Genomic DNA, 23,275 nt, shown 5'->3' on the forward strand with positions numbered 1-23,275 from the left:
GGTGAGCTCGATTCCGACACCGTGCGGGTAAAACAGGTTAGTGTGGCCCGGACCAAAGTCATGACACTTTTAGGAAGTTTTCGAATAAAACAAAATAAAAGTTTTTTTTGTTGTTTTTTTTTTTCAAACACTTTTTTTTTAATGTTGGATGTAAACTCATATTCCACACTAAGATAATTGGCATATTCACTCCTTTGTCACAAATAATAATAATAATAAGAGTTAATACTAGTTATAATTGTCAATAATAATATTTAATTGTATCTAAAATATATATGTATATATAACATACACTGGATTTGCGCATACTGGTCATGCGCAAAGCATTAAGTAACAACTTTGGAGTTATTACTTAACACAAGCTGGTTGTTTCTTTACAGGAAGGAGTATAACTAGTTCCTCTATTTAAATAATGTGTCACACACCACAGAAATAGCCAATCATTCCGTCCAATTTATTTAGTTTGAGTCATATTCATCAAAAAAAAAAAAAGAGAGAACAATATCCCTGTACATCCAGGATGCCTGCATGGTTTGCACAATATGGCAGAACATGCAGAGACATGCCTTTTGTCTGAAACAAAAATGCTGACTGTTACTGTACCTGTACTTGAACACAGACTCATAAAATGGAAAGCTTGTATGATCAACCTTTCAAACTTTACATTCATGCACAAATCAATTAAAGCAAGAGCAGTGTTTGATTTTAGAGTGTAGCATTTCTGTCCTTGTGAACAGACGGTTTCCAACCTGTAAGGTTGAAGTCATCAGAGTCAACTTGCACACGTGTTTAATCTGCAGAGTAACCTTCAGTTTTGCTCATCTTCACTAATTTCAAACAGAAATGTATTAATTGAAACAAATGTGACATAGTGAGGAATATATTAAGATATATCCTCTTAAAACATATTTGTCAAATGCTTCATTTTCCGCACCTGTTGGCCTGTAGGTGGAGTCATCTACCAATCAGAGCATTGTTAGTCTGAGGATATTCAGCAGTAGTGCAGCTCTGCCAGGGATTTAACTGAAGAGCGACATTGTTGCCTCAGTGCTGTCTGGTGACCTGCAAATCAAACACTCAGAGATGTTTTTAGGTCCTTCTCTGAGTCATGTAAAGCTACACACCATCCTGGGTGTTGAAATTGCCAAACTCATTTCCCAGCCGAAAAGAGGTCTGTTTTAAAGCATTTACAGTGTTTTGAGGAAGAGTTTTGACCACTTTGGTGTAATTAGATAATGGTTTTTTTTTATTTCAGTACTCTGAAATAAAGAAGCAGAAGGAAAAGTATGCATGATTTTGAAAATTGCTTTACCAGTAAAATCTGAAAGTGTTTGTACCTGAGCTACACATTATTTCAGTTCCCTTTGAGTTACAATGGGAGCTATCCATTTAGGTCAGGGGACGGGCAACTTCAGGCCTGCAGCCTTCAGATGTGTCCCTGCTTCAACACACCTTAGGCAAAAAAAGAGTTCATTAGCAGGTCTCTGGAGACCCTGACTGCACTTAGAAGGTGAGTAAACTATTTGATTGAAGCATGTTGAACCTGGGAGACATCTAAGAGTTGAAGGACAACGGCCCTTCGAGGACCTGGATTGCTCACCCCTGATTCAGGTGGACAACTTTGTAAGTTTGCGGTTGTGGCATTTACTTTTCGTCTTCATATGGAATATGCTCATTTTTACTAATCATATTAAAATCCAATTAAAATTCAGAAGTCTGTGGTAGTGTTATTCAAGGTGTGTTGATGCTTTTTTTTTAAATAAAAGCTAATTGGAAAACAGTTTTGTTCTTACACAAAAATGTTTCTCTACATGGACAAAATTTTGTAATCATGTCAAGCATCAGACCTTGGACTCCATGTCTTGAAAAGTAACCAAAGAGTACATTTTAACAAGTGCTTGTGCAACTCTAACATTTGTTTGTTGTTCATCTCCTGTTGGGAACGTTGTGCTCTCAGCTAAATTACAGCAACCCAGAGAGGTTGGCGCTGCAGGCTGAATCGCTTCTCAGTGTGCGTTTTATTTGTTAACCACTCATTGTGTTTCCTGTGCGCTGCTGCTCTTTGGGTTTTGTCATTCAGCATGAATCGTATTCAAGAAGTACACGTCTTCTATCTTGAAAATATGAAGTTCGCAAGCTTTTTAAAATTGCGTCCTATTGTTTTCCACGGTGCAGAATGATGTAATTTTCCACCTTCATCTTTATGGTCTCTGCTTTTAGCACTTGAGCTTGTAGCAGGATAGCAGCTTTAGATGACTGAAGCATAGCCTGTTCCCTACAACAACTGATTTCTCTCAAAGATCGTTCATTTCAGTTCATATTGTGCAAATATCTCATAAATTGATTAAACAAAATATACATTTATTTATAGATTCTCTTTTCTTCAGGCATAAACTAAGGGAGCTCACATTTGTGTTCCATGCAGGTGTTAGGTTGCATGGTGGTACAGCTGGATTTGCCATGACCTTGATGCCAGAAGGTCATAGCAAGGTCACAGCCTGTGTTTGAAACTTGACCTTGGTTCCTACATGCATAGAGTTTACATGATCTCTCTCTGAGTACTCCGACTTCATCTTACACTACTAAAGACATGACTGTAAGGCTTACTCGCTACTCCAAAATTGCCCGTATGAGTGTGTGTTCATGTATTTTTTTTAATCTGCTGTTTAGAGAGCAAGTTTTAATTATTCCACATATTGCTTTTTTTGCTTTGAAGCATGTCTAAAACACATGAAGTAAGTGAAAAAGACAAAATTTAAACAAATAGAAAAATTTCACCTGTTAGTTTTCTTTTACTCTACACTGTCTTTTCAAAAAGCACTGTATAAAGTAGTCTGAACCTGAACTGTGCATTTAAAATACTAATTGCAATCGCATTTTAGTTTTAGTAGATAAGCAGTATTAAATATACGTTTCCTAATAAACCACAGAAGGAAGTTTAGATGTGTTTTTTGGTGCCCACAGCATGAACTGGCTGTGTGAAAATTGAAGTAAGGTAAACTCAGAGGAAAACTAAAGCGTGACGCAACATTTGACTTCACTGAAAAAGTTAAAAGCTTCACCAGCTGAGATGGGAGAAACCCTGAAATGACAGCTGTCGTCCTGGTTCTTCAACAGTCAAAGCGGCAGCAGGAAACCTCTCATCAAACCTCAACTCGAGTTTGACTCCATGGCCAAATAGAAGAAAGTCTTCTGTCTTTCTGCCCATCAGACAAGATGCTACAGACACCAAACGCCTCACATCACCACAAATACATTATTTACACACATCTATCGGAACTGGTGACTGAACTGAAAGGAGATGCTCACAGCTGACAAAGCTTGAACAGTTTAGCTGTCAAGAATGAAGTACGACTGCAGCCTGATTGAGGCCTCAGGTCAGACTCTCTACTGTGACTTTAGCCAAAGGTGTATCTAACAAACACTGATTTGGAAGGGGGTGAATATGTACGCTTATTTTGTACTAAATACTTTCTACTAATATTTAGAATTGTTTTTCTACTAAAAACAATTTTCCCTTAAAGGGTTCCTTGTATCTTTTTTTATTTATGAAAAAGGCATATGTAAAAACAACATTGAAGGGCGTAAATAGGTTTTAAACTGTCTATATGTAGGTAGGTTGAGTTTGTCTGGGAGCATCATGTGACGCCTTCCCACAAAGTCTCTATTGAATGTCTTCACAGCATCTTCCTGTAATGGCTACAGCAGAGTGACTTGCAATGTTAAAATCATATTATTACATCAATACAATGTAATGCAAGTGGTGAAGCTCCTGTGGTCTGAACATCTGCAAGAAACTAACCCCAACTCTGAGAGCAGACTGAGAATCTGCTGCACTTTACAGCACAAAAGATTCTTAAGGGCCTTTAACTGAGGATCAGAGATTCTTCTCTGAATAATTTAGATCTCAAAAATGTCAGCACTACGGGAGGCTTGCGATGTATGTACAAGGCAGAAAGGGAGAGGGTACTGATAATAAATGCTGCCATTATTTCTTCATCAGAGCACAAAGACGTTTTTAAAGGAAAGAGAAAAACACGCAGAAACAAAAGCAGGTCTTTTAAAATGTATTAAATATCTTTACAATAATCACACAAAGTCTTCTTGCTCTTCATCTTGTCCAACAGCCGGTTTAGACATGAAGTTTTAAAAAGACAAGCAACAAAAGTGTTAAGTTAGTAAAGTCAAATTATGAACAATAAAATATATGAAGACAAAACCGTTTACTCTGTAAACCCAACAAGCGCGTATGTAGGATTAGGCTGTAGGCTGCGCATAAGGTCAACAAATTCTTTGTCTGTCTTATATAATCAAGCTACTTTGTATCAAAATAAATGAGGAAAAACAGGCCAGAATATATGTATCTTTAAAAAATAAATACCAAGTTCTGCCAACCTAATGTATAGAAAAATCAAAGAAAAACATTTACAACTGAAACACAGAAAAATAGAGGATATTTGTAACTATATTTTAGAGATTCATTTTTCAGATTTAGGAAGAGAATGTGCATTGATGTGAGTTAAGAAGCCCATAGAAGAGACTGGAGATTAACGACCTTATTTAACACTGGTGTGAGGTGGTTGTGTGTTGGAGTCGTTTGGCTTACACAACATTTACATCAAGAAAATTTAAACTTTTGTCCTGCCACACAAATGCATAAAGAAATCTACGCAGAGACAAAATGAAAAAAATTAAAGAAGTTTATGGCAGATAATAGAAATGATTATTCCTGATCAAAATCTTAATTGTCAGTAATGTTCGACTGAATTCATAAACCAGTGAAAGGAGAACTCTTGTACCTGAATTAAATTGGACGCTATGAAAGCTATAGAGGCACAAATGTGAACTTGAAGGCATTTCCAAACAGAAAATTAGTAGATCAGAAAATATTTACAAAAAAAGCAGCTGATCTCTCTTGAAAGAATAATTAAATGGCAACACTTCTGCAAAGTCTGCAAGATGTCTCTGCTTTCAAAGGAGAGCTTGGGTGTAACCAATATTTGATTACCATTTCCTCCTACATAAAAATAACTTCATTAATAAACTCATCCAAACACACAGCACAAGTCAAGAGAATGACATAATAAACCCATCAATTCTCTACAACAAGAATCGAACACATCCACTGCTGCTGCCAAGCTTGGTAGTTCCTGTTCAGAACCACCAGGTGTCGCCCTCCACCCACAGACCTGTCAGTATGTGGAGGCAGGGACTGCAGGGGGACAGCAGGGCTTGATGTGCTTCAGGTGGCAGGAGTGGCAGAGGAGGTGGCCATTTAGCGGGTAGCAGCGGTGACCCTCTTCATCGTTCAGCTCCATCTTGCAGTCCTAGTCAACAAATCAGAGTGAATCATCTGCTTACAATCAAAACGATATTTATCTCTGTGTTCTACTTTCAAATTAATTTATTGATACAGTGCCTATAAGAAAAGTACTCACACCCTGAGATATTTAAGCCTTTAGTGTTTACAAATCAGTTATGATCAACAAATGTCAGCTAGAGGTGTCCTATCTCTCTCTGGTCTCCTTCTTGCTCAGTCACTCAGGTTGTGAGGACAACCTGGTGGCTCATATTTCATCAATTTCTTTGTGGACTCCAGGAGATGTTCTGGCCTTTTGAGATTTTTTTTGTAGCCATCCCCTGACCTATACTTTTTAAAAACATGTTTTTTTCTCTCATTTGGTTGGAGCATTCCTTTGTCTTCCTGCTGTAATTACAGCCAGGAATACTGATGAACCTGTGACTGGACCTTCCAGACTGGTGGTCATATAGTGAACCACCAGTCTCACTGTATGACAACAGTCATACAGTGAGACTACTACCAATTGGCTGGACTTCTATTGAATTAGGTCAGTCACGTTAAAGGGAGAGGATATTTATACACTTTATGCTATGTTAAATCTTTTCATTTTCACATTTTGTAAAACTCAATTTTCAGTTTGACAGTTTTATTTTTGTATTGTTTTCTAAAGCCAAATTTTGTGCATCAACATTGATTTGTAAAGGCAATAAAAGGATAAAACATCCAAGGGGATGAATACTTTTTTACATGTTTATTTTTCTTCAACCATTTATAGTGTGAAGAGCTGCACATAAAGATGAATGAAGCAAAGAAAAGGAACATGCATCGAACATTTGCTCAAGCTATTTGTTCACTTTCTGATGCTGAAGAATGCAGTGATTGAAGTTTTTAAGCGGTCACTGTTAAAAATCATTCCTTACAATAACAGATAAATTTGGTTGATTGTAAATATTTATGGCTTCTAAAGGCAGAAAAAGTAATAGTGTGGAAACAAAAGGAGATCCGCAGAAAACACAGATTACTCTCAACCCGACAAATATCTCCTGCTACTTAAGAAAGACCACAGCTACATTACTCAGATTGTACTCTGATAAAATCAGAGCAAAACTGCCGTCAATCAGATTAGAGAAGGGGGAAAAGAAAATTCTTCGCACCTGCTTGACTCAGCACTGCATAATAATGAAGACTGTAATTAAGATTAAGGATCTACTCATTAAACTTCCTTTAATGAGCTGCTCAGACTCCAAAGCTCAAAGTCACCAAGTGCACACTGTCAAGTGCAAAGCTTCACTTCCAGTTGGTGACTCACCTCACAGTGGTAGCATTCTACATGGTAGTCTTTGTCCATGGATACGACTCGGATGGTTTCATCAGAGCCCTGAAAGGAAATCAGAGCCGAGTTCAGCAGAGGTCTAGATCGACTCTGCACTTTGATGAAAGGACACCAGAATTGGATCTTTTTTAAGAGCAAATGTTGCTGCATTTTGTTCTGCTGTACCTTTCATTTGGTACAGTTTAACTGAACAGTCAATTAAATATGCCCATCCTCGGAAGATACAACTCTGATATACTTTAAGGCAATACAGTATTACAACGTGCTGGTAATAGCAACTGAGTCGAGTTTACTATGAAGAGTGATGAGATGAAATGCAAATAATCCCCAGATTAATGAAAGTTAACTTATGGACAAAAGGCTTTTTAAAAATAAGTATTTTAATTCAGAGGTAAATGTTAACAAGGACGGATACACTGACATTACGGTCGTTCTGCTTTAAATCTGGCTTTTAAACCATGTTTCCCTCCAACACAACTGTACAATTTAAGCGTCATAAAAAATAAAAAATAAAATAAAAAAGTGTGGTCAAACTGCTCACCTCTGAGGGCAGGATCGGCTGGTTACAGGCTGCACATTTAGGAGCAAGGACCCTGATGGAAAGAGAAACTTTTTTTTTAATTGAAAAAAAAATTAACTTTGGATCTTTTTGCAGGAATTTCCAAAGAAGGACTCCTATTAATATTTTTGAATTCTTTAACTCATTGAACTCCAGGCATTTCTTCTCTGACTAGATTCAAAGACCCTAACACGCAGAGCGAGTTGCCGGCTTTGCAGATGTACTGGAAGGAAGAGTGGGAGAAATGAAAAGCAAATTAAATTCTCCACACATGACAGGATCTCCGTGGATACAACAAGGCTCAGTTCGGCGTGAGCGACCGCGGCTGCAAACAAACACTCACTGTACACGTAATAAGACTCGTCTGATTCAATCAGGGAGGAGAACATGTGGGAGCTGCCAACAGGCACATGCTACATGGTGCTGGACAAACTGTCCACATAGAGCGCCAGCTGCAAGCGACAAGCTGCTGAGAAATACTGAAAACTTTCACTCATGATCAGAGGGAGAAGACGGAGCATTTGTCTGTTTTCTTGAGTTGTAAAAACACCTTCAAGAACAGAGAGAACTTTTATTTTTGGACAAATATCAGCAGCTGACCTGGATCTTGTGCTTTTGCACCTGAGCAGCTGAGTCCGTGCTGCTCTTTCCACCTAGAACTGAACACTGATCTGTTCTCCCCCTCTCGTTCTCATGTGTCTGTCAAACGTGGCCTAGAGCGCCCTCTGAGAGCTCAGTCGGGCCTTCAAGGCCTCAGCCTTCACCGGCGGGATAATTATAACAAAGCTGACAGTTTGTGCTGGGACCCGCGAGACCCCCACATACTTGACACAGTGTCACATTTTAGTTATTCAGCCCAGAAAACTGAGGCCGGGCTCTTGTGTATCCACACTGCAGTGCAAAACTTTTCATTTCTCCTAAAATCTTTTTTTCACATTTTATCACGTCGCAACCACATGCCTTACTGTATTTTATTAAAATGTTATAACTGAGAAACAAAAATAATTAGGAAGAGAAAGAAAACGTTTCTTAATAAAAATCTGAAAAGTGTGGTGTAGTCAGCATCCTCCAAGTAAATACTTTGTAGATTCATTTTTGATGCTTTTACAGATGCAGTTATTGTGGTATATTTCTAACAATTTGTTTAGACGTTTGAAAAGTAGCTCAAACTAATTAGCCTTCTTTGCGTCGCCTCAGTCATGTATTGGTTTTATTATGTACTGACTCACCATTTAGTGGTTGATGTGTGAAACACAATTTTAAATTTATATGATATATACTTTGATCCAAGCCGTTCCAATATAGCTCTGTCCATCTGTTTGGGGGTGATCCTTCCCACAAGCCTCAAACTTTTATCGCCTTTCTGGAGATTTTATTCCATGAACATCTGTTATTTCGTTCTCTCCATCAACTCTGAGCAGTTTCCTCATAATTGGTGAAGAATAGGGTTTCCAAACTCACGACTGACCCTCCCTCCCAACTGCCTAGGCAGTCATTTTGGGATGTACTCTTTCCATTTGTGGTTAATGGATTGACCAGAGCTCTGTGAGATCTTCAAATGCTGATTATAACCTGAACCTGCTTCAAACTCACTGGCCTTCTGATGTGTTTTATCGCTCTTCACGATGCCATTTTTGTTTACTAAACGGCTGGATTTCAACTGGACTTCTGTTTCACACTGATGAGCTATTTATTAAATAGGAGGCTTCTGCAAAAATCAAGCAGGGAATAATTTCAGATTGTTGTTTATAAATCATTTCGCAAACCAACATTTGTTTCCCTTGCATTTTACAGTCGTGCTGTTTTGTGTTAATATACCTATAAAATCTGAATGCATAAAAGTTTGTGGCTGCCAGGATACAAAATGTAGCATAGTGTAAAGTATGTGACTATTTGTCCACCTGTGGTAGTCCTTGACACAGTAGATCTTGTTTTCCGTGTCCACAGTGAAGGGCACTCCGTCGAGGCTCTCGTTGCAGATCATACAGCGGAAACAGCCGGGGTGGTACGACTTCCCCAGAGCCTGCAGGATCTGCAGACAGAGTCAGATTAAGGACATTGACACGCTTCTGTCCATATCTTACATCTTTCTATCAAACTGGTTTATAAGTTGGTGAAAATAGTTTGGCATCAAAATACAGTGCTGTTGAATTGTACTAGTAATCCTATTTTTTTGTGATTATCCTTAACAGAATAAATTCAAACTAAATCATTTTAATACAAGAAGAAATCACGCAAGTCATTTTTAAAGAAACATAGTATTTACATAAAAAACAAGACTCAATGATGTGCGTGTGTTTACACATAGAAGTCTATACTGTTGAGAATATGGAGACATTATCTACTTAAATGTAACACTTGCATATGTATTTCCTGAGACGTCCCTTATTTAATGACATTGTTTAAGCCTCTTTCTCCACTTTGTGTCCGCCTGCTGCTGTGTTCAACACACTGTGCAATCTGTCCACACAGGTTTTACATCCACATGTGCACACACAGACGACCCCACTGAGAGGAAAACACATCAGAAGTTTCTGAGTCACACACCCAGTCGGCCAAAGAGAGGAGAAACAGACACTTACCATGTCCATGATCAGATGTCCACATGCGTTACACTTATCAGCAGACTGCTGGAAACCAGAGTACTGCAGGGAAGAAAAAAATGATAAAAAGTTCCTTTGAGTCTGGTGGCAGAGAATGAGACTTCAGTCTTTTTTAGTCTGAGATCTGATCAACCACATGCTGCCTGTGCGTCTCAGCCTGTTAAAATAAGCTACAGCTTTGAACAGCTGGAAACCATACAACCAGAATATCGTCTCTAAACACTTTGGCTCCTTTTGCATGAAATCCTGCATCAATAAAGGGTTGCTTGAAGGTGATCAGCCTGTGGTCCTGATTATTAGATACAGTGTATCTGAATGGAATTGTACTGGCTAAAGTCTATTGGTATTCATTATTATTATAAAAAGCCCAGGTTGCTTTAAAGATGGCTTCCAGCTCATCTGCATTCTTGGATCACATGGCCCTCTTCTTCCTTTTGACAACGCTGCACATATTTTCTGCAGGCCAATTCGCTTGGCCAATCAAGCAGTGTGATAGAGTAATTAATTAACAAAGAATTGGCACTTTTGACTACAGATAGTTGCCACATCCTACTGGAAAATAAAAATCAGCCTTTCTATAAAAACTGTCATCAGTAGTGCTCAGTAATTTTCTGGTAGATGGATGAGTCGACTTGGACTTGATAAGATATGATCGACATCAACAACACCAGCAGATAACATAGTAAAGTAAGTAAAGTTTATTTATAAAGCGCTTTTCACAGACATAAAAATCACAAAGCGCTGTACAATAGAAGTCAACCTTAAAACCAAACAAAACATAAAACCAAAGTAAGAAACAATAAAGTCAACAGATAAAAGCCTTTTGCTCCCCAAACTATCACTGACTGCTGAAATACACCCTGGACTTCAAGGAACCCAAACTCCTCCAGTTTTCCTCCAGGGTCAGGAGATTGGTTTACAAATGACATGGAAATTGTAATTTCCATGTCATTTGTAATCCAGTACAAAATGAAAAAATTCAACTAAGAAAACGGACCAGTCTTTTTTCTCCTCAGCCAAGGTCATATGCTAATATTGAGCCTGGTTTAGAAGTGGCTTAACTCAAGGAACAGGTGTGTGCTGGGTCCTAAATCACAGACTATAGTCAGAGTAGAAACCTTCTGAATCTTTCTTCTACCACACTTTTTCCTTCCACTTAACTTTCAGTTAGTAAACAGATCAGCAGTAAAGTCTTTTACATGACATTTTTTTCAATCAAAAAAAAAGTCTTATTGAACTGAATTTGGAGTTTTCAAAAGCTATAAGCCCTAATCATGTAAACTAACATAAATTAAACTAACAAATTACCCTACTTGTTATCAATACATTTCATACAGATATTTAAATGAATTATTTTGGTCATACTTTATGATTTATTGCGAGCCATCGTTTTATAACAATAACCTCAACTTTTGGTTGCATTGTTTTTAATGTAGTCCTTCCAAAGGTTTTTTTGCAAAGTGCTTGTTGTCATATTTGACCAGTGAAAATGGCCCGATTGCCCTCTAACCCATAAAGCAAAGCTAAACAGCTTCTCAAGTTACCAACCTCCTTCCAGCTGCGACCACAGGAGCAAACTGACATAAAGCGGTTCCATTCGGCACTAGAAACGGCTCACGGGGTCAGAGTTGGAAATTCATGCCTTTATTGTTAGTGGACGCAGCACTTTACAAGGTCTTCTTGTTAACCTCCCTCAATAAGAACACACACACAGATAGAGGGACTGAGAATATTGACTGTATATTGACCACCTACCAGGAAGTCCTCTTCACAGAAAACTTTCCCTCCGACGTAGTAGAAAGCCTTCCCTCTTAGCTTTCGACCTGGAAAAACAAGAAAAAAAACCTTCCGTTTATCACCATAAGATTACCTAAAACCTTTTTGTCACCTGTGGAAACCCATGCTTTATTAATCATAAAGATATGAGGAGAAAGTAAATTAAAGCAGAATAGGAAAAAGGAAAGTCGTAAACATGTCAAAGTGGAAAATCCTGCATGAGATACAATCCAAATCTGAATTTACTTTTTTTTTAATCGTTCCAGGACTACAGCATGAGGAGCTTAGAGATTAATTACAGCCATTGGAAGGTAATGGGCCCTGCTGTAATATTCACCATATCCAAGGAGATAAATCAAAGGGTGGGGATTTATAGTGTGCTGGAGTTTTCATTTAATACTGCGTTGGCATGCAGGACAGCCTGCCGCGGTCGGGACGAGAAATGCATCTGGATCGAAAACGTGTGTGGAAAAAACTGATTGCGTCCAATTAACAGACAGGTGCAAGAGATTAAGCACTCTGCTCTGTTTGATTTCACAGCGAGAACAGGCCAAAGCCCACAAAAACTCCCCTCTTTGTTCCGTTCCAGTGTCGTTCCACATGGTTGGTAGGTTTCCTGTCTGTGTATGGTCTGGATCTCTCTTCTTATATCAATACACATGCACACTTGCAAAAGCTTCTTTCTTGCTTACTTCACATAGCTATTCCTGACCAGGTCCCACAGGAAGAGGGAACATTCCTCAAATTTTCTGAGTGGGGTAAAGTGGGTGGGGTAGATGGGGGTTTTGGGAGGAGACGACAGGAGAACCCTTCTTTCCTGCTATTTACCTGATTATCTGGATACACACGGCTACTTCCAGATTGACAGATTAATCGCAATTAATTTGCAAAGTAGCACAACAAATTGCAATAAAAGTTAGTAGTTAATACAAATTACTCACTTAATGACCTGACTTAATGAGAATAAGACATAACTACATTGAGTCATTTAAGTCACTCTTTCAAGGTGTAAAACTTGGGTAATTATTGACCAAATGTCTCAGACCAAAGTCCTCTGTTAAAGTCAGTTCGGATAAGGGGAATGGAAGTAAGCTCTGGGTCTTTCTCGTCTTCAAATTCCTGTCTCTTTTTTTTTTACCCCAGTGAGTTAAAGAAGGAAAACTCCAAGCTTTTCTGAAAAGATAAGGGCTTAATTAAAGTCAGGCGTCAGGGCTGATGGCTCAAAAAGCACCAGAAAGGACCATGACTGTAGTTCTTTCATAAAAATGTAAAACACCTGTGGGACATTACAAATCACAAAGCCATTTTTCTAATTAAAACCATTCTGTTCGCCCTCAAGACTAATCCCATTGTTGAAAAACGACAATCGATTCAGAGTGACCGTATGACGCCTCGAGCGGTCGCCCTGGTCCTCCCTCTTTTCCCTCGGCTAATTACTCAACTGCTTCTCTTACCCCTCCCTCCTCAAAAATAAAACGTCTTAAAGCTGATTCAGCCTCGCTCTCAATCACTCTCTTTCCTGGTGGAGACGCTAATTGTAGCAAACTCACCAGGAGGAATATTTGGAGGACTTTGTGGGAGTGTGAATGAGACTGGTGGTCAGAGCAGTCGGTTTTCTGTGTGTCGAATTTCAAAGTTTGTTTTCAGAGAGGATAGGGCTCAGCCTCTAACTGTGGCTGATTCTACCTCTCATTATCCACCCTGCAGCAAAGTGCAGCATCAGCTCTGGCTAGTAATAAAAAAAAAATCAGCTGGCGACCAGAATCAGCCCTTGATTGTCCCTCCCGATGACCAGCTGGACAAAAATTCCCAAATCGCATCTTTTTCCAGGTAAACACAGGTTTTTCAAATCACACAATTGGTTTGAACACTTTGGCTAATAGTGTAGAATAATTAAGTCCAGGCTTGCCCTTCAGCCATTTACTGAATAGGGAGCTACAATCAGAAGCTAACGTCAGCTTTGTATCACTGCCAAGGAAAATAGATGGCGCTACTGTAGTGGCTCCTTTGGAAATGTCAGCCAATAGTCTGTCAAGTACCATTATGGCTAGGTATTTCAGCTTCTCAAGATTAATTTTCTTTTGAATATTTTAGACATGTTCCACAAAAGCTACAAAATCTAGAGCTAGAAGCTAGAAGACCCAAATTATTTGGGTCTTTACAAATAATTTGGAATCACATTCTACAGAAAAATCTGCAAATACTGAGCCACAAGTAGGCAGGGGTCGACTGTACCATCATTTTACTTCCCTGCAAAGCTACAGAGTTTTCGTCCATGTAGATGGCTTCTAGTTTGTTCACTTTAATAAAACCATTTAACGCACATGAACACGTTCAAACTTTCTTTCCTATAATTTCCGATGTTGTGGGAAAAAACATAACAGTTGAAGAAAATCCTGTTAGGAACATTCATAGCTAAATGAATAATAGATGACCGCTAATGAAAGTAAGAGGAAAGTTCCTTGAAGAAAAAAACTAAAGCTGCTAAAATCAGTACTGGCACATTAAAACTTCACAAAACATTGGAGTTGCCTTCATCGTTCATGGCTGCGCGTGGTGCGATGCATGCTCCAGCTGAATGGCTGCCCTGTTCACACACTGTCCTCCATCTATTTACACTTTGTTGGACCTACATGGGCCCCTATTCCTGCATTCCTCTGTGGACGAGATGTTTTTTTTCCCCGTGGCCACTTAAAGCGAGCACAACCCTAGTGCCCTCACATGCAGCAAGCTATGAGAGGTATGTAGTGTGTAAACTACGACCCCCCTTGTACCCCACCTAATGTCAGACATCAGCCTCAGTCTCAGCCACAATGCCTCCGTTCTCTTTTATCTCCCGTCTCATACGCAGGACAGAGAGGCTGGGGAAAACAAGAGATGTTTATCGCATCTTTCAGAGCATAACTGTCCGAGGTCAAAGAAGCAGGAGAACAATGAGCCTCAGCGGGGGTTCGCCAAAACAGTGGCACAAATACTCGGCATACCCATGAGTTGATAACTCAAGCAGAGATTTTAATTTGCCGTCATGAGGAGCCACGTTGTATTTCAGTCATTCTGTGCTAGACATAAAGATTCCGGTCAAGAGAAATATTTTGATTGGGATAATGTCTAATACAAAGCAGGAATTTAAAAATGAGGTAGAATGAGGAGACACCCGTACAGCTTTTTGTTGCACTTCATAACTATGCAGCATTTACTGTTGTTCTATTGCAGAAATGTCCAATGAAATACCATAAATTTTATCAGTATGACCTCAAAAAGTTTAAGTATTAATACATTTGCAAGTCATATATTTGTCTTTTTTTACTTCAAAGACTTTCTTCTTGCAATGTTTTTCAGTCCATGGAGGGAGTGCACAGACATTTAGTGAGAATAGAGCAAAAATATAAAGAAAAACATTTCACAGGAGAATTTCTAATCAAGGCTATTATAATATTCTACATTTTCAGAGTGATTACAAATGTAAGCACAGTGTGTAAGAGGAGAATGTTGTGTTACCTTTTTAGAAGTGATAAGTGGTTTCAAGGTTACTCAGTAGTAGCAAAGATATTTGTCAAGCGGTGACTTTTAGCGTGGAGTTCTGAATTTTTTCATCCCCCCCCCCCAAAAAAAAGGTATTCAATTGACAGGTTGATAAATCGGGCAGGTAAATGGTTCAACTCTGTCTTTGTGTGGGCTCAAAGATAGACCGACACACCCGCAAACCAAACACCAGCAATACATGATAGTAATCCCTCCATAATTGTGTGCATTTACGAAGGGAAGGAAACGACTGAGGAAGGTGCCACTTTCTTTCACAGCTACGGGAGCTCAGTAGCCTGTTATTAAGGAGTCATAAGCTCTATATATGGGGCCAAAGGGGCTTAAGTGAGAAGACAAAATCTCACAGTGAAGGAATGGGTGTATGTACTTACTGCAGGCACTGCAGGTGAAGCAGGTGTCGTGGTAGAGGCTACCCATAGCCTGGCAGGCCTGGTTAGCTCTGTAAACCGCCTTGTTACACTTCACGCAAAGCCCTGGAACAAAAAACAGTGATATGGAGAGGATTCACTATGTATTTACATAAAAATACAACTATATATACACAAACAGTAAAAAAAAAATGTTATCCAAAAACAAACACAATGCACCACAGAATTAGCTTATCCAGACAAAAGTCAGGAAGTTGATTTAGTAAAAAGGGAAATATTTCCCAGTCTGTTTGCTTGACTTGGCTCTGAAATCTGGACTTGTGTTAATAAAAGGAGTTGATAAAAATCAAAGTGTGCCTACTCTCACAACACACTCCGCTTGGCTGGTGTGTTATGAAGACACTGGAGTGGAGTCTGTTTAATGATCACACAGACAGTCACGCCAACGTATACACAATAAAATGTGCAAATAAAATAAGAAGCATGTGGCTGTCGAGAGAAATAAGACCCATCATAGAAGCAATGCTTCTTTGATCGACGTAAAAATATCCCTCCTTTGACACAAAAGTTTATATCCTAACCATGTTTTATTTTCATCTAAATATTATATACTTGGTTATATTTACACACGAAGTCTAACAAAGAACAAAAGTCAAGCACCACCAATGTGATGAAAGGTGAAAGAGAGGTAAAACCTGGATTTAGAGCTGGTCTTGATATGTCAGCATTCAACACCAGAACCTCAAGTCAAAACAATAGAGCCTTACTTTGGTCTGTCAAGGCAGGAAAACGATAATTGTACATAATCAGACGAATCTCAAGAACAAGATTCGTCTGATTATGAGCAAGAACAAGATCAGTTGTTCTTGCTCAACTTTCTCTTAGCTCCGATGATAAATCATGTTAGTAGAGTTACACAACACATATCAATGTGTGGTATGTCGTAGTTCCAAATGACTGCCTGCTTGAATGTCCTTAGTAACCAATATTTATATAAAGAAAGGTTTGCCATACACTTCTCACATTTTGCAGATCCTGGCAAAATGTGGGAATTTGTCTGAGTGAACCTTTGGTTCTACAAAGACATTTTTAACAGACTGGTCAGGAACACACCAGTAGGTAAAAGATCAAATCTGCACTTCGCTGCTCTATATTTATGCCTCTGAGCATCCAAAATACAACTTGAGAACCAATACGATGACAGCTTATCACCACTAAGATGCAGTCGGGCGGGTGTCAAATCAATCAGCTATAGTATGGCTATATGGCCTTCCAGTCATCAACCACTGACTTAACACAGGGGGTTTCAGCACTGATGGAGGATGAAACCTTGAGACCTCGAGTTTCCCTTTTCGTTGAAGAATGTACACGCATGGGCACCGAGTTATTTGTGTGTGTTTTTTTATAGAAAAACTCCTGAGGGACTCTTGAATTGGAGCCCAGCAGAGGAGGTCCGCCCAACTCTGCTCCTCCTAAATCACTGACAAAGACCCTTCTGTTTCCACTGTATCCAACAAACATCACATGGCCGACTACTTCAGAAAACAGTTTCACTTAATAACTCTGCTGAGCCAATTTTCTTCTATAATTCTGTCAAAATTTTGGTAGAAATTAGAGAATCATTTCAACAATGACAAAACACTTCATCTGGGGCTCCAATGGCTGGAGAGGAGATTTAGAGATAACAGAAGGATATTATTAGAAAAAATGCTGCTCTTATGTAAGCTATTTGGTTTACATGCATAGTTATAGAACTACTAAAATAAGCAAGTCTCATCATTCAAATCCCTCTTTCTAAAAGCCCAAATGAGATAAGAAAGCAGCACATTTAACATGCTTTAAGATTTGCCTCTGAACAAAAATATACATTTCATTATCTGTTTTATTTCTGATTAGAAAGACACACAAAAAGTCTAAATTGTTTTTTTAAAATGCATTAAAATTCCTGTCTCTGCATCAACCTTGTTGCAGCTTGGGTCATTTACAAGCCTGCCTTTTAAATGGACCGCCTGGGTTCAACCTGGGGGGAAGGGAAGCAAAACACACAGCCGTACTTCTCATTCTACCTTCATCACCTTTTCCAGCTGTCAAAACTCTCGATCGATGGCTGCCTACTGCCAAATATTCCACAGACAGGAAGAAAAAAAATTTTAAACAACTATTCAACCCATGGAGCTCTCTTGAAAGTTTCTAACTGAATATCCAGATCAGAAAAATCATTTTTAAATGAAGTCTTGTACTCAGGTCAGCAAAAGATTTCCACTCTTTCTGGTGCTTTAAGCTCAAAAAATATATGTCTTCGACCTAATTACTTTTCCATGAAGTTTCTACGGGAATACAGAGTCAGGGTGTCTGTGACTCACACTGACTCAAAAGTCGCATTATGGAGTAGCCAATTACAGCCTGCAGCTTGTCCATGTGTAAAACTGGTGGTGTAGTGTGGCCGTACTGTACATACGTACACATTTATTAATGACGAGGAAAAATTCTATTTTACAGCAGCATAATCTCACTGAAAAAAAAACAAAAAATCATTTAACCTTCAATTTGAGAACATAATGGGGGAAGCATCCAATGTTGAAATAATAATGTAAAAAAAAATTTGTTTTTTATTTAAAATTTCATTAAATCAGAGTTTCTATGAGATTTTATTTAGTAATCCACGCCAACTGGTTACCAGAAAAGAGCTTTCCCTGTCCAACCATCACAGACATAAACAGGTGGAGTTTACTCGACTCTACTGGGACTTAAGTTGACATCCATATGCATTTCGTACAGATGACAGACGCAACTTTTGGCAACAAACTCCTGGTGGGATCAGTGTGATCTGTGATGCTACGGCCCGCTTGTCTAACAATACCTTGGGAACTCGGATAGAGTACATGATATCACTTAAATAAAATGTAGTTTGCATCTGGCTGATGCGAAGAGATCAAAGATTAACGTCTGAATGGCTCAAACCTGTGAATTAATATAGAAGACATTTATATATACATATTTAGTTATTTATTTTAGGGTTTTTACATATCTTTACTAGAATTACTACATGTCTGTAGCTATTTTAAAGCTGAAAGGTCCAAAAGAGTCAACTTATTCCCGATACATTGGGCAACATTTGCATAAATCACTTGATAACTGAAAGTGGAAATCCACTTTCAATCCTGTGAAATATACAGTAATGTTTCATTCATGGATTCATTTCCTAACTTTTACCAGTGCGCACAGAGCAACTCTAAACTCTGAGCTGACATAGGATATTACATTCTGTCAGCCATATATTCACAAAGATGTTCACATGCGCATGAAGGGCCATCACACACTCACACACACAGGACCGGGACCCCAAAAGGCCTGCCAGAGAAGAAGCCAAAAAAAATCCCTGGGAAGAGTTAATATGGTGCTTTTTGACTCCACAGCCAGATGGGATGAATTAATCCTTCATCTTAACACAACATTAAACCCTCCAGTGATTGAGAGTGTGAGTGTGAGTGTGTGTGTGTGTGTGTGTGTGTGCGTGTGTGTAAAACTCTGGTCCCACCACTTCTCCCCATCTTGGATGAACTTGCCTGTAAATCTAGCATTCTTTTATTCCCATGGGGCCAAATACAAAAGACACATCCACAAACGTTGCCCCCAAAGCTCTCCAACTGTCCACTCATCCATTCATCTGCACACCAGGCACCCCTGAACTTGTTTGGGTACCACCACACCTCCCTTTTGTGTCTAAAAGCCTCATTTTAAAAATTCCTGCAGACATTCCTTCGTGTTTCCCCAGTGCAGCCATTTGGCACAGAACACCATTTCTCAGAACCTACATCTGCAGTTATGCCGATCGGCAAAGAGTAGTCATGGGAAATGTGATGCATCTGCCTTCAGGACACTGCTTGGTGAAAGTTTCACAGGCAAAGACTTTTAGAAGCACAGTCCTACTAAAAAAGAAAAAAAAAGTGATTTAATAACTTACAGCTGCAGCTGTGCTACTGATAAAAAATATATAAAATGTGTTTAAAAGTATTAGAAATGGCATTTTCCTCACGGAATTAGGAAGATATTTTATGATGACAAGAAAAAAGGCCTCCACACTGTTTTTTTTTTAATCTAGCATGAATGCATGACTCAGAATGAGCCACAGTGTGGTGGGAAACTCCAAATTGGAACAACTGCATGTGTGGGCTGTGTGGGATTGAGCATGTAGAACTGTGTATTTGTATACACTTTTAGTGTATTATTTATAAGCTACACATTTCGTGGCTGCACATGGATCCTGTACTGTCCCACACGTCTAACGTTCACGTCAGGAGGATATTTACGAGCCGCGTCGTGACAGTCCCATGCGCTGCAACTTCTTCCATTACACACCAACAGAAGGGAGGGGGAGCGAAGAAGGACTGTGAATTGCAATCGTGACATTCCAGCAGGAAATTCCTCTTGGTAGGAGGAAACGGTGATCGCTTTGCAGAGCTGCTTCATCGCAAATGCATCACCTTTCATTTACTATCCATGATTGGACACTGCTGAAGTAGGACACACTTATTTTACATTTTATCTCTTCTTGCGTTTCTTTCAGTAGATGAGAGCTTACAAGCTGACTTTATGAAGGATATCCTTTTGAATGCCCAGCTACAGCGTCCAAAGCCATTTATACTTCCTTGAACATTTGCACAAACTAAACTGATAAGGGCAATGAGAACATTAATCACAGAAGCAGCCAAGAGCTCGTAGTAGCTCTGGAGGAACTGCAGAGATCCACCAGAGAAGCTGCTGCAGTCACACACTGAAGAATCTGATCTTTGTGGAAAAATGACAAGAAAGATGAATGTTAAAAAAAAGCTAAAAGAAGTCTCGTTTTACAGACTTCTTTGCCTGGACACAGCAAACATGTTGAAGAAGGTGATCATCGAATGAAACCACAAGAAAACTTTTTGGTCAATATGCAAATTGCTATGTGCCGTAGAAAAACTAACAGAGTTAATTGAGATGATTGATGATGTTGAACCTGAGTAAAATCTAAAACTAAGACTAAGGTTGTCCATCTTTGACATAGATTAAACATAATTATGTGCAGAATGGTCCAGTCAAAGTCCAGTTCTTAATACCAATGAGAATCTGGTGATATTCAGAGACTTTTCATTCAATCTAACAGAGATTGAGTTATGAGAAGGTGCAATGATTGTTGTCTGTAGATGTGCAGAGAGGAAAGAGACACATCCCAAAAGACACGCAGATGTGTTTGGAGTAAAATAAGATTTTTACACGGTATCAATTTAAAAGTGGCTGATTAAACGCATACCACAGTTTTCATTTAATGCATAAAAAAATATAAAAAATCTTCCATATCACAAATATGTGCAACCTTCTGTGTCTCCATCGCATGAAGTCTCAATGCATTCCAGGTCGTGGCTGTAAAATGACAGAATGTGGTAAAACTTCTACAGGTTTGCAAACTTTTGTGAGGCACTGTGAGCTGAACATCACTGTTCTGCTGACATTTCTCTGCACCCTTGGCAACAATGGTGGAACTCAACACGCGCTCCGGCAGGTATTGAAACGCTCAGTTTGGGAGAATTGAAAAATGTGCAAGCACAGGTCTATGGAAGTCATTAGCTAAAAACAGTGGAGGCCATTGTCAGTCAAAGTAAACACCGGGAAAAACACGCTAACACACGAGCTCAAACACTGCACTGAAGATATTTGTATGTCGAAGCTCTAATTGCTGTTTTACTATCCTTGTGTCAACGATGATAAAGTGATCTCTGGGAAGAGACAATAAGAAAGCCATTTTTTTTAATCACCTCAAGGCTTTGTTTGGAGAAGACAAAGATGGATTATTGTCTAACAAACTAAAGTAAAAATTGTTCTGCAAGACAAATTCAAGAATTTATCAGTAAAAACACAGGACATTTGTTTATGTGTGAGATGTGGCAGTCAGTGTGTATAACATGAAATCAAAAACAAAGGTTTGTGTCCTGGAATGTGAGTGGGTGCTTTTTGTCATTCGGATGATGATAAACTGACAGAAATCCCCTTATTGGTGTCGGCTAGTCTTACCAAAGTAGTCTGATTTTGGTTGGGCATCCATCTCTTTTTCCAGTTGTTTCGTAAGTGCCTCTAGTTTGATTTCAGCTGCAGAGGGCTCCTGCTCCAGTGGCTGCGCAGGCTGAGCGGTAGGCGATATCTGGATCGGTTTAGGGGAGGACGAAAGCTGGTTCTTCAAGGCACATGGGGTTGCAGAGGTCACCTGGGCTTTAGGTTGAGGCATTTCTGGGACAAAGGAAGTGGCTGCAGGCCCATTGTGGTTAACAGATTGCAAGTAATGACTCACAGGCTGCTGCACATGATGGTCAGCATCACCTGTGAAGGCGGTCAAAGGAAAAGCAGGGATGCCCTCTGATGTTGGAGCACCAGTGGGCTCTCCAGTCCAAGCCCTGGCTGTCCCAGCAGAGGACAGCGGACTCTGACTGGTTGCTTGTGAAGGACTCACGGTGGAAGATGTGTGCAGGCGCTGAGGCTGATGGTGGGATGCGCTGCTCCCTGAGAGAGTGGGGGGCAGCTTGCCCTCTCTGGATGGGGGGACAGGGAACAGAGCACTGGCAGCGGGACTTCCACAACTTGGCATGGAAGAGTTATTATGATGGGAGGAGTGTGGCTCCAAGCGCTCGTTGTTATCACAACTGCTTCCGTAGCCGTACATCCTGCTGGCTGGAGCTTCAGCCTGAACACACTGGGTCACCGGCACCGGGCCCGACAGGATCGGGGGCTTCGCCGCCGCTTCCCCGGGCTGCTTGTAGCTGTTGATGGGCGGTCTGTCCTTGGTGTAATGACCTCCGTTCATTTTAATCACCTGGCTGCTTTTTGCCATCTCCTCCTGCTGCTTCTGCATGTGTATTTTGGTCATTTTGGAGGCAAAAACCTTCCGAGTTTCCTCAAAGTCCGGATTATTTCCCGCATCCCTCCGCATTCGAAACAAGCCATCTCTGGACGCTTCATACATGTTCAAGTCCTCGATAAACTTACTCGCTTCGAGTCCCAAATCCTCGTATTTATCCATATTTTTTTTGTGTGTGTGCAAGAAGCCCGAACCGCTTGCTGTGATAAAGTTGCAAGAAGTTCTATGTGAATCAAAAATGTCCGTAGGAAGAGTGATGCCTCCAGAGTTTGAAGTCTTGACACTGAGAGAAGAAAGAAAACAGTCCGAACAAAGTCAAAACTACTTTAAATGAATCCCAACTTCTCTGTGTTCCTAACTGAATCATCCGCGGGAAGAAAAGAGAAAAAGTTTCCCCCCGGTGAATCCCGTCAATTCAGCCTCGAAGGAGCCGCCGACCGTCTGACTGAACGGCCAGACGGAACCCGGATCAGACACTCTGACTGGACAGGACGAGCCCTCAGCCGTTAGCCCCCTCCTTCTCCGCCTCCGCCTCCTCCTCCGGTTTCACGGTCCCAGCGGGAAACATTCAGACAAAACTTTGTCCTTTGCGCTTCAAACGAAGAAGAAGAAAAAAAAAAAGCCCACCACGTTTGTTAAAGACAAAATAAACGCTTGGCTGAAGTCAGGTCGGTTAACGGATAGGACCCGTTAGCCGCTGTTACCGCCGTTGGAAGGAGCCATACGTGGCCACCGGACGACAGTTAGGACACAAAGCACTGAACCGTTTTTAAAGGCGCAGTACTCACATTACACTCGACTTACAATATATCACTTTCCTAACCGAGTTAGCTTTACCGATGGACAAAAAGTCGCCATGTAAATTTAAAAAATGCTTTATTTATTTTTCTTAAAGTTTCTCCAAT

General features: G+C 39.9%; 1 protein-coding gene across 1 annotated transcript; it reads right to left on the reverse strand.

The window, feature by feature from the left end:
- Positions 1 to 4,051: 4,051 nt before the first annotated feature.
- LOC129367651 (LIM domain-containing protein 1-like) lies at positions 4,052 to 23,109 on the reverse strand. Its single transcript, XM_055042240.1, has 8 exons — positions 21,533 to 23,109; positions 15,488 to 15,589; positions 11,553 to 11,620; positions 9,777 to 9,839; positions 9,096 to 9,226; positions 7,177 to 7,228; positions 6,612 to 6,680; positions 4,052 to 5,327 (listed from the first exon to the last, which is right to left on the reverse strand). The coding sequence occupies exons 1-8, from the start codon at positions 22,530 to 22,532 to the stop codon at positions 5,193 to 5,195; spliced, it is 1,620 nt and encodes a 539-aa protein (XP_054898215.1). The 5' UTR covers positions 22,533 to 23,109; the 3' UTR covers positions 4,052 to 5,192.
- Between the last annotated feature and the right edge of the window lie 166 nt (positions 23,110 to 23,275).

Source organism: Poeciliopsis prolifica, unplaced genomic scaffold (genome assembly GCF_027474105.1).
Source record: "Poeciliopsis prolifica strain line A6 unplaced genomic scaffold, Auburn_PproV2 SCAFFOLD017, whole genome shotgun sequence".
Classification (NCBI taxonomy): domain Eukaryota; kingdom Metazoa; phylum Chordata; class Actinopteri; order Cyprinodontiformes; family Poeciliidae; genus Poeciliopsis; species Poeciliopsis prolifica.